Source organism: Chenopodium album, chromosome 11, assembly GCF_948465745.1.
Source record: "Chenopodium album chromosome 11, dcCheAlbu1.1, whole genome shotgun sequence".
Classification (NCBI taxonomy): Eukaryota; Viridiplantae; Streptophyta; class Magnoliopsida; order Caryophyllales; family Amaranthaceae; genus Chenopodium; species Chenopodium album.
In genome coordinates, this window is record NC_137844.1 from 3275463 (window position 1) to 3287740 (window position 12278).

General features: G+C 34.1%; 1 protein-coding gene across 3 annotated transcripts; it reads left to right on the plus strand.

Moving 5' to 3' along the window:
• Positions 1-388: 388 nt before the first annotated feature.
• On the plus strand, positions 389-7695 carry LOC145568243 (uncharacterized). Of its 3 annotated transcripts, none has more exons than XM_081627673.1 (16): positions 389-554; positions 664-726; positions 794-945; positions 1926-1990; positions 2086-2233; positions 3969-4099; positions 4171-4261; positions 4347-4517; positions 4598-4657; positions 4788-4899; positions 5015-5385; positions 5484-5759; positions 5868-6249; positions 6335-6429; positions 6527-6578; positions 7450-7695. In XM_081627673.1, the coding sequence occupies exons 2-16, from the start codon at positions 691-693 to the stop codon at positions 7450-7452; spliced, it is 2145 nt and encodes a 714-aa protein (XP_081483799.1). In that variant the 5' UTR covers positions 389-554; positions 664-690; the 3' UTR covers positions 7453-7695. The 3 variants fall into 3 exon arrangements, 2 of the variants coding, with proteins under 2 accessions (XP_081483799.1, XP_081483800.1); XM_081627674.1 differs by having other exon boundaries at positions 4836-4899; XR_014095795.1 differs by lacking the exon at positions 7450-7695 and having other exon boundaries at positions 5868-6244; positions 6527-6577.
• Positions 7696-12278: the final 4583 nt, after the last annotated feature.

Consider the following 12278-nt stretch of genomic DNA (forward strand, 5'->3'; position numbering starts at 1 on the left):
GCCTTAGTTGTTGAATTGTGTGTGTAATTATTGTGCAGCCGTAGTAGTTCGTTACACTGTCCTAAAAATCATTTTGTTTGCATTACACTAGGAAAAGGGAGGAGTAGGAAAAAGAAGGAAGAGAAAGGGAGGTAATGGGAGGGAAGAGAAAGGGAGGTAAGGGCGAGCGGTCCCCTAGCATAAGAGGGATGGACCCTATGACCTCTTAGAGCCCTTGGAAGTCTATTTTTCCCCTAGGATCATTAATAGTTTTGTTTCCATGTTCTGCAACTTAAAGACTAAGAAATGCTCACAAGAAAAGGTGTGTATTTGACTCCTTCTATGTGTATATAAAGAGAAAGGAAAATTAGTGGGGAATTTTACACTTGTGATTTTAAAGGGAAAGGAATGTCATTCACAATTAGTTTATTCTAGTGTTTTATTTTGAATTATAATGATTGGAAACGGGTATTGTATTAACGTTTTTATTCTTACCGTGATGTTTGTGGCAGGATCCATTCGGAGAAATCAAATATGAATCAGAGAGATCTGTATTTCACTTTTTAGAGGCGCCGGTATTTTATTTTGTTTTGGACTAGATATTTTATTATATTATTTGTTTAAAAGTCTTTTAATTTTAATGAACATAAATATTGTAAATATTTATTTATTTATTTTATGCAGAGTGATTTTCGTTATGCTTTTAAATTGATGAATAAAGCAATGGCGGCCGACATAGCTATCCTGGTAAGTACTTTTTTTTTTTCAACAATATGTGTTGATTTTTAAGTACTAAAGTTTGTTCTGTATACAGTTTGTATCTCTCGGCGAGGACGAGAATGAAATCGATGAGGTTGAAAAACAAGAACAAACACAAACGTTTATTTTCTTGATCTCGACCCTCAGCATCAAAAAACTTCTGATAGCAATCAACAAAATTGATAGTCCAAATGAGAGTCAACAAAGGTTTGATTTATATTTCTTTTATTTCACTTCTCGTATATGCATATTAAGTTGAAAAAAAATCACATGAATAATTTAAACTATGGTCATTTTTCCAAATTCCAATATTAATCTCTTACTAAAGGTTACTCTATAATAATCCAAACTATACAAGACATCTTCTTCTATTGAACTATGACTGGATAAAACTGGTTAAACAAGTCATTTAGCCACATGTCTCATAATTATTGGCTTTCTATAAATAAAAATTTTAAGGATTAATTTGAAAATCAGAATACTCCCCCTCTTACTATCCTACATACTCACTGCAACTTCTCCACCATCGCCGGGAACCCTAAACTCCTCCCAAACTTCTCTCTGTCACAAATCACCACCGCAAAGCTACCACTTTTTGTAACGGCTAGTAAAAGTACCATGGGTGGTGACGGTGTTGTTCACTTGTCCATGACAGTGCATCGATTCTTCTTGTGTGTGAATGGAGACCAAGGATGATTTGGTAGTTTGTGGTTGATATTGGAATAAAGTAGCATGTATGATATTGTTGTTTTTTGGGAAGCAATGTGCGGTGGTGGTGATGGTAAGGAGGAGGGGTGTAAGGCTAGTAGGAAATTATGGGTCAATTATAGTTGGGTGGTTAGGTTATGGTCATATGGTGGCTAGTGATGGCATTAGTAGTTGGCGAAGATATCGCTTGTGATTGCTAGTGGTGGCAAAGGAGGTTGGCTAAAACCAAGGCTCCAAAAGAACAAGGAGATGAAAAGAAGAAATGTAAAATAAAAAATACAAAACCAATAAATTAAAAACTAGTTCAATAGGTTAGGGGTCATTGGGATTATTTTGGGAAGGTATCCCCTATAGTTTAGATTATACTGAAATAATCTATATTTAGGATTAATATGGGACGAATGGTTATAGTTTGGATTATTGTTATGAATTTTTCTTATTAAATTACTAAAAATATTTTTGTTATTCTTTAATTTCAGTTATCATGAAACAATCGATTCCTTCACTAGTGGACTGGTACGTTTTGGATTCACTGTTGGTACAGGTAATGAATTCAATTTCGAAAAACGTCAAATTTCTATCATTTACAGTAATTTGTTTAACAATGTGTTCTAACAATGCGTTCTTTACTCTTTTCAGACATCAAGTGTCTCCCATTGTCACTTAAGAAAAATTTCAATTTTCAAAACACAATAGGAGAGACATGGTGGAATGGTCCTTGTTTCACCCGGATAATAGATGAATTCGAGGTGTCTGCTCATACCAGTAACAGTAAAACTCTGACCAAGTATGTTACATTTTTTTTTTTTTTTCATTATATTCTTTTCTTTGTTATATAAAACAAAATAGGAAAAGTTTGGATTGATCTATTTACTTTTACTATGAAAATATTGGATTTAAGGAAAAGATTGGATCAAGAGACTTTTCCTATTATAAATTTTTAAGTGGATTCTCTTGATAAGGATAGAAAATCCTAAGTCAAAGATTAGGATTTCATCTGTGCCATTATATGGATGGTGAAGAGATAAGTTGGAGAGGTCAGTAGTGACATGGTGGGATGCCCCGCTGTCAAGGAGCCATGATTGAGGAACCATAGGTGGGGTTGATGGGACTGCTAGGGGGTTTGCGGTTACGGCAGCATTGGCTTGAGGTGTTGGTTCATTAGAGCGAGTTCCACGGGTTGGGATACAAATAGCAAGATATGAGTCTTTGAATGTAGGACAATAGTAGAGGGTGTGACCTTGGATATTGCACCACTGGCAGGGATTCTTTGGGTTTTGATTAGGGAATTGGGTGGTAGTGGAGCGAGGAGGATAAGGGCCACGATTGTTGGTGTGACGGGTTTGTGTAGCATTAGCTTGCTTGGTCAGCTTGAATGGTAAGCTCTTGGTTAATGAGTTTTTCATGAAGCTCTTCAAAGGAGATGGGGGAGTCACGAGCATTGACGCCAATAATAACAGATTGATACCTGGAGTCAAGACTCTCTAAGATCTTATCAATCACATCTTCATGGTCAAGAGTGGTACCAAGGAGAGGAAGTTCATCCATTATTCCTTTAATGGTCTGCATAAAGGTAGAGATAGAATTACCTTCAATTGTGAGATGTTTGAATTTGTGTTTAAGTTGCTTAATGTGACCACGAGATGGCAAGGAGGTAGAGGCACGGGTTACAAGGGGACCAAGAAAGGCACCGTAAATGAGGCGATCTTGTCTGACCCAAGTGACATGGGACAGGTTTAGGACAGAGACACTGTCAGTAGTGAATTTTGGCCGGAGGGAGGGTGCTTGAACCATCAATAAATTGATCCAAACCATAGCCAATTAAGAGGGCTCCAAGTTTAGATTTCCAGAGTAGGTAGTTGGAGGGGGGGTGAGTTTCTGAACCGAGTTAACATTTACCACAATGAGTGGTTTCGTTGGTTCATTGGTATTTGGGATGCTGTGAGAGTCATTAGCCATGAAGTGAAGGAAAAACAAATTAATTTTGAAAAAAAAAACAGGCTTTGGATACCAGAAGGAAGTGTATGAGGGAATTAGTTAACTATTCCATTAAGGTGATTAGCTTTATATAGCTAATTAAGATAATTACAAAAGGTAACAAAAAGATTATGCAATTATAAAATCCTAATGTACGGCTAGAATTAAGGAGCAAATATTAACAAACATGGCAAGTTAATATTATGTACATGAAGCTATATAATTACAGAGAGAATATCATGGGTCAAAGATAATTAATTGATACTGTATTATCTATGACTTAGGATTTGCTATCCTTATCAGATCCAATCTTTTCCTATTATAAACTGTGTTTTTCCCCTTAGGTTACTTTTACTTTTGTTATCAATCTATTTACTATTACTAGGATAAGTATGGATCAATCTCCTGATCCAATCTTCTCCTATTATGATTTAAGTACTAAACTTTCCCTTTGAATTTAAAAGTCTCTTGATTCAATCTATTTACTTTTACTAATTTATACACGTTTTGGTAGGGTAAGTCCTAACACTTGTAATTTTTGTTAGGTGGGCTTATCATCTATCACAATCGATGGTAGATTTGGTCAATACTGATCTTGAAATAGATGAAAAGCCATCTGCTGGTGCATTGTGGTTTAAGCGAGCTTCAACCTTGATAGATTTGAAAAAATATGCCGGTAAGTAGCATTTCTTTTTCTTTCAATTTCATTTAAAATTTTTGTTAGACTTAATTTATTTTCTTTTTTAGCGGCATTTGAGGCAGCAGCAAAAGCAGCAGAACTTGGTTTGTTTAAAGACCCTCATAAGTTAAAAACAGTGGCTTCCATGATGACTGCAGGGTAATATTCTAAATAAGAACAGCTCACTTCTAATGGTTATTAAATTTCTTCAGTTTTTTAAAATATTGTTGTTTCTTAAATACAGTCATTATTATCGAATAAAAAGAAACTTTCCTGCTGCTACCGAATGCTTCATTCTGTTAAGAGACTTTTATGCAAAAGAAAACAAGACCAACGTCCAGCACATTATTCAAGATTTTTTGGAGCAAGCATGGAAAGAGTGGGAAGATCCAGAAAAATCGAAGGGGAAAAGAAGGTTATTTTTTTTGTCCCAAATTTGTTTATCCCCTCTTATAAGACACATATCTTGTTTTGACTGACTTTTTTTTATAACAGTGTTGTGTTAAGCAGAGAAGAAGTTGATGAAAATGATGATAATGAGAAGGATGAAACTAGGTTAGTATAGCTTTTTAGTGATTTTAATTGATGTAAAAAATTTCTCTTTTTGTTTTAGACTTTTAATGATCTTCAGTTTTTCTTTAACAACAGTAGTTTTTAATCATCTTCAGTTTCTCTTTAATAACAGTAGTCCTGGAACCCAAGCCCAAGAAGAGGAGTTGTCATTTAATAACAGTAGTCCTGGAACACAAGCCCAAGAAGAGTTGTCATCAGATATTCAGATCAATCAGAAGATCAAGGTAGTTTGATCATCTGTAAAAGCCATAATACTTTCGAACTTTTCTGTATTTTTTTTTTTTTAATATATATGTATTTTGTTTTAATACATTTATGGTGATACATACAAATTTTCAGGTTTCAAGCGTTTCAAATTATGAAATAAATAGAGTTGATGACAATTTTGGAATGTATGAAGGGATGAAGATTGTGAGTGCAGAAGTTTGTCTACCATTTTCGTTTATTCTTGGGTCACCATCTCAATTGAAATTTTTTGAGCAATTGGTATCATTGGGATTAGATAATGCTAGTATTTTAAGTATTAGAGATGAAGTACAAATTATCGAGGACGGACTTTCTGTAACTTTGTTGGTAGTCGAGCGTGTGAAAACAATTGAGGATTTCTTTTCCTTGGAGCTCACAAAGTTTAATAATGAAGTAAACCGTTCAGATAATATCATAAGAATGTGGTGGAATGTAATTGAGGTCAAGTTTAAGAGAATTTATCGGTATGTTCTATTACTGCTAGTCTGCCTATTAGGTGCCTTTCTAATATTTATACATCAAATTAACTAGCATTTTTAATTTTTTTTTTTTTTGTTTACAGTGATGTAGTAGATACATTGGTGTATCTACACTCCACGAACTATGGATGTGGAAATCTGTTTGATGTGAAACATAATGCAATCTACATCACCAATGAAGAACTTGTTCGTTTGCTTCCTTCTTTAGATAAAGATGTTACTTTTGCTAGTGATATACAAGAATTGGGAAAGCATATGCGAGGGGTGATCAATCTACCATGTGTTGGGCATAGTCTTGCTTGGAGTAATCTTAACGATAATCTTTCTCATTTTTTCACATATTTGGATCATAAAAAGCTGTATGTATTTTTGTTTTAAAATTTATTTAATTTTTAACATTTAACTTTTTATTATGTTTTTGGAATTGTGTATTCCTAATTGTTATGTTTTTGAACTTTTATTGATAGGAAACACGTTCCTAGTTGGTGGTTGCTTGATCACCCTGTATTTTGGACAACACAAGAACGTGTAAACTTCATTAACAACTTGATAAGGTTGACAAAGATGAAGTGGATTGCCCAATTTCCTACGACTTTGGCAAGTGTGATGAGAAAAGACGACGTTTTGTACTTTTGGCCAAATCATATTCCTCCTGGAATATTTGAAGAAATCTGGAAGAAAGGGGATCCGAAACGTCAGCCTATTGAGTCTACTGTGGATGGGAAAGACTTGAGAGATCATGGTTGGATTCAAGTGGCCCCTTACCGGACAAATAGTGATATTTTGAGATATATGATGGTTGTATATCATCATTATAATGATGCAGCGTACGCCTCATATAGAAGTGAGGTAACTCTTTCTTTTTCTTTTTATTCAAATGTCGGGTTAACTTGTGTGCCATTTCAACTTAAGATTTATATATTTCTTTCTTCAGAATCTGGATGATGTGGCAATAGAAGTTCAACTAATGGAAATTTTTCCAAAGATTTATATACAGTTGGTGGATACAATATATGAATGCGTTGAAAGGTAAATGTTTATTTATAAAAATAAGCTTATATAGGTAATGATTTTGTTATAATTCATAATTTATAATGTTGCTATTTCTTATGGTATTTGTATTTAGGGGCTGCTTGACACATGAAGATTTGAAGATGTTATCACGTCACAGTTGGAAGGTGAGTTGACTTGGTGAGCTGTGTATTTTATGTTTGCCGGTATATGCTTGAAGTTGTGTTATCAGAAAGCATGTCAAGAGAGATAATAATGATTCAGGATGCATTTATGAGAGTTGATCTTTCAATGTAGTCAATTCAGGTTGGTTTGGAGCTGCATTATGGTGAATTGTTTGGCATTGGCTTGGCAACAACTATTGTAGGGCATTTAATTTGTGTTACTGGGAGTTTGTTTTGTTGTTGGTAATGCAACTTATGGTTCGGCTTTTTGCTTTGCTGTCAAAGTTAGACTTACTCCCTACCTTAAAATGCTATGCGCTAAATTTACGGCCTCCTTAGCTTCATACCTTTACTGCATCCTAGGAAATGTAATTATAAGAAGCTAGCATTGAACCTGTTAGGAAAATAGGAAGTGATCTGTTGATTGTTATTCTGCTGCTTGCCTCATCTGAGCTATTCTCATTCATAATTCATTTTCTCGTTTCAGTTATTTGAATGAGTTACTATTGTTTGGAAATGAAAGTCCTCTGGAAAATCGTTTATACAGTTCAAAACATTTTTAAGATTCTGTAATGCTGCAATGGATAGAGCACCTGCTTTATGTGCATAGATGCAAATTATTGGTGGTCAGACCTCAGTTGTTTTTTTTTTTTTTTTTTTTTTTTTTTTTTTTTTTTTTTTATGAAAAGAGCTCAGTTTTAAGATCATGTTGGTTCCATCAATCAGTCTTCGTATTGGGGAAAGTATTTCAAGCTGTTCTCAAATCTCAATACCTATTCCCAGGCCAATTTAGAATTGGGTGTACATCTTTTTACAGTATTTCGTAACCATTTGTGTGTACTTATTGTTAATCTATTTTATCTGTATTTTTCAGTAATTTAAAGATGTCCTGAAGACCTATACCCAACAAATGGTTGACAAAGCTTGGAAAATGTGGATAACAAGTGTTTCTCAAGCACGAACAAGTTGATGAGCAGGACTAGGGTATGAAAGTTGAATGACTTGGATCTGTTTAAATTGTTGTAACTTTCTGGGAAATGTTGCAGCATGTTTTTTATGGCACATGTAGTTTTTGTAAGGCACACATAACTTTATTAGAATCTTTGACGCCATGACTGAAGTTCACCCTATTTATATTGGACTCCTAGCCTGTATATGCATTCGAGCCCCAAAATCCACGTTGCGCTTGTAGCTTAATGATCTTCATTCTTGGTACCAGCTCAAGACCACATTCAACAACCCTCACCTCTGCTTTGAACGAGGAACATGATCCCAAGTTGAGAGAAAAACCCATAGCACAACCTCCCTTTGCAATCTCTAATCGTTCCACTCTACCTGCTTGCCCAGAGCACCCTATTGCCGCGCCATCCAAGTTGAGTGCATACCAGTATACCACCAATGAGGAGCAACCCACTTAATATAGGCTTCTATGCGTGTAATCTGTGGAGTATCATTCCCTATCCTAGTACTCTCCCCACAGGAAGCTTTTAACATCAATAGGAATTTCATGCTTTCGATTAAAAGCCACGTTATTCCTCCACAGCTCCACCTTTATAACCACCAAATCACGATAGTGAAATAGGTGGGCAAAAATTCTGGCAAAAGGCCATTGCGGTATTGGACTTTGATATTCCTCATCACCCATTGTTGTAAGTTTGTGGCATGACATGGACATCCTCTTGAACCAATTTACAATACTCAAGATTCTAAGTCTCCCAATTAACTTCCATCATCCGTTATAGGAAATTCATTACGAATAATAGTCAGGGCTGATTTGAATGGTGAAGGTAAACATCTTTATACTTGTTATGACAAAGCTATGGATGAATTTGTTTGTAGTTGAGGTAATGAAAATTGTCGCTGAGTTAGGGGACACTGACAAAATTGAGGATTAAATAAAACAAATTTTTTGGAGTAGCTACGATGCTATGCTGAAGTGAGTATTCTGCGAAACGATGGTAATAATGAAACGTTTTTTTTTTTAAGGAAAGATACATGACAAGAGATTAGGACCGTCTTTTCGTATGAACAGAGTCCTAATCTCCTATCCATTGCAACATAATCTATTGCTCGATTGCCTTCCCGATTTATATGATGTGCCTTAAAAGTCGTAAAAGATTCCAAAATAGACTTGATAACCACCATGAGAAGATGCAACTTCCACGGATAATTAAAATGACCTTGTATAATATTAATTACGGTTAGATCATCGCCTTCCATTAAAAACGTGTGAGAGCTTTAACTCTTTAGCAAGAAGGAGGCCATTGAGAAGAGTGATAGCTTCAGCAATAAAAGAAGGTTAAGAGCCTAAATTGCAGGTACGACTAGCAATATGAGTCCCTAGACAATCCCGAATAACAACACCAGTGGAAGTAGAAGTATGGTGGCAGAGCCATCAATATTAATTTTGCAGAACCCAGGAGGGTGAGGGGACCAAGAAATAATGGGGGTGAAGTTCGTAGAAGGAGGCGGATCAATAACATCACTGGGCGTATAAATGACATCTAAAAGAGATCGAGATTGTTAATATTTGCTGAAGCATTCTTAAAGACAACTGCATTACGACATTTTCAAATACTCCAAAACAAGATAGCTACCATAGGAAGGAGTGGGAAAAGTAATTTTTAAAGAACGGAAGAGATCATGAATTTTAGTAAAAGGAGAGAGATTACCAATCCAAATAAGAACATTGATAAAAGACCAAAGCTCTAGAGCAAAGGACAAAGAAGGAAGAGATGGTTATGAGATTTAGAATGATTAGTACAAAGAACACAATAATTAGGAACAACAATATTATGGGAGGCTAAAATATGTCTCGTAGGGGACTGTTATGAAGAATTTACCAAAGAAAAATCTTTATTTTAGGAGGGATAACTAAATTCCATATCCAACAAAATTTCCATGTAGGAGAAGGGTGAACATGAGAGTGGGCAAGTCAAGTAGCAGATTTGACAATAAATTGTTCATCTTTAGAAAGACCTCCACAAGGTTCATAGGGAATATGTGAAGAGGGTAAAGGGAATAGTTTGCACTATATCATAAGGAAAAACGGTAAGAAGGCGGGGGACATCCTAAGTATTAAAATCAGTAATAAACATATCAAATGTAACACTATATTTAAGATTTGATGTGGATCCAAATTTAGAATTGCAATAAGACTAGTATGGGCACACCATATATCAACCTAAATTAGAATAGAAGAGTCATTGCCAACTTTTCACCAAAGTCCTCATATTTAAAAGACGGTGAATTTGTAGAATTTTCTTTCAAATCAAGGAATTCACGGGTAAGAGGGTGAATTTGTAGAATTTTCTTCCAAATCCAGGAATTCATGGGTTGAAAACGGTAAGTGAGAAAATCAGTAGTGAATACTTCGCTGTTACAAATTGAACCCACAAATTTGTGGGGTCAGATATAATCTTGCACCCAAACTTAACTAAGAAAGAATAATTAATAGCTTCAGATTTACGAAGACCAAGACCCCCTTGGAATTCCGATTGACAAATAGTATCCCATGGCAATCCCTTTTTGCCGGGGATTGTCTCGATAAAAAAATTACCTATTAATTGTATCAAGCGAAGGGGTAACAATAGTCGGTAAACGAGCAGTAGTTATAGTGTACGATGGAATAGCCTCAAGATAACTTTGAATGAGTACAATCTTTCCAGCTTGAGAGACTAAGTTAGAAGACCAAGAGTTCATTTTTTTATCAGCTTTTGAAATAAGGTGCTGGAAATTATCTTTAGTAAATTCAGAAGAGTTGGAAAAAACACCTAAGTAATGACCTAAAATGTTTTAGGAGACATATTAAAATAGCTAGCAAAACTTAATTCTATTTTAGCATGCTTCAACTTTAAACAAAATACATAAAAAACGAGAATCATTAAATCGAAATATCCAATTTTTAGCAATAATTTGTTGGGCTTCAATATCAGTAGTCCAAGCATTTTAAAACCTAAAAGACGAAAATTTAGAGGTGAAACCATTAGTCGTATTCAATACAATAGGCGCATGATCAAAAATTGAGAAATGCTCACATAATAAGGTTGCAGAAGAGTACAAATCAGTCCATTGGGGACTAACAAAGAACCTTTCAAGTCACTCATGATGTATAATTTAAAATTGGAACAAATTATTTAAAATTTATAACATCTAACTTAACTCATTTATGGTTTTTTGAGAAATGCTCATATAATATGGTTTCTTGAAAGGTCATTTGTTAGTCCCCAATGGGCTGATTTGTACTCTTTTACAACCTTTTCTTTTTCCTCAAAAAAAGGTTGCAGAATAGTACAAATCAACCCATTGGAGACTAACAAAGGACCTTTCAAGTCATTCATATATAATTTAAAATTGGAACAAATTATTTAAAATTTATAACGTCTAACTTAACTCATTTGTGGTTATTTTTTTGTTGATGCAAAACTAATTTATGGTTTTGTACAGGGAACCAATTTAAAGCATATAATACCTGAATAAAAATTTAGAACATCATATTTTAAAAGTAAATTTGAAAAATACCACCATTTTTTACAATACTACCTCAAGTTTTTTTCTACATCATATTTATTGTTCACATTTTTTACAATACTACCTCAAGGCCTTTTCTTAAAAAAAAAAAAAAAAAAAAAAATTTACTGTATATCACCACCTAGTTTTTTCAAAAAAAAAAAAAAAAAAAAAAAAAAAACTCCTACCACTTTTGTCCAACTCCTCCATATGCCGTCATAGTAGGTCCCACTAACCAATCTTCCTCCTATCTTCCTTCGAATTCCACCTTTCTTCTTTCCTAATTAACCAATTTTGCAACTAATTAACTCTAGAATTAACTCCTCAAAATAATTTATAAACCCTAATTTCAACTGAAACACCCCTAAATTGATTTTATAAACCCTAATTAAACAAAACTCTCTATAACATGATTATGTCCCGATTTTGCATTGTCGTTTGGCTTGAAGAACAAATTAGCGAATTAAAACCATGAACAATGCGGTCAATGCCTAATTGATTCACAAATTGATATTAAACTTAGACAAAGAAGAAGATTAGAAGAAAGAAGAACATTGGTGAGAATCAAAGGACAAAAGAGGTACAATCTTACAATTGGTAGTGAGACCCATCGTGACATCATATAAGGGAGTTGGGCAAAAGTGGTGGGAGTTTTTTTTATTATTGCGAGAACTAGATGGTAATACAAATTTTTTTTTTTTTTTAAAAAAAAAAAAAAGGTTATGTTAGGTTGTACAAAATGTGAACTATAGATGGTGGTATTTTTTAAATTTTACCTATCTAAAATTTAGAATATACAAGTGAAAATTTAGAACATAAAATGTGTTTTCACATAAAAGCGGGGTTCTCATGAGAATCTTCCCATATATATTACTCACACAGATGCTCTAAATTATACTCATATGTTCTAAATTTTAATCTCTTATAGATTAACCGGAATTTATGGTCAACATTTTTAAGGATTTTTTAAAATTTACCACAAAAAAAATCAACAAATTGTTTTTAACCACCAAAACTTTTATTTTACCACCAAAAAATTTCTTAAAATTGTTTTTTACCACCTACCGTCAAGAAAACCATTAACTCCAACGATTAAAAAAAAAACACTTCAATTTTTGTGCGCAAAACGTGTATTTCATAGGTTTAGGGGGACATTTTGGCCCTTTGAGGTCAAAATTAACATAAAAAATAATC

Excerpts from the sequence above, each read along its gene's own strand:
- LOC145568243 (XM_081627673.1), top strand. The coding sequence starts at position 691 with ATGAATAAAGCAATGGCGGCCGACATAGCTATCCTG. Across the intron at positions 4,658-4,787 it reads AATGAGAAGGATGAAACTAG|TAGTCCTGGAACCCAAGCCC; the intron begins GTTAGTATAGCT and ends CTTTAATAACAG. Across the intron at positions 5,386-5,483 it reads AAGTTTAAGAGAATTTATCG|TGATGTAGTAGATACATTGG; the intron begins GTATGTTCTATT and ends TTTTGTTTACAG.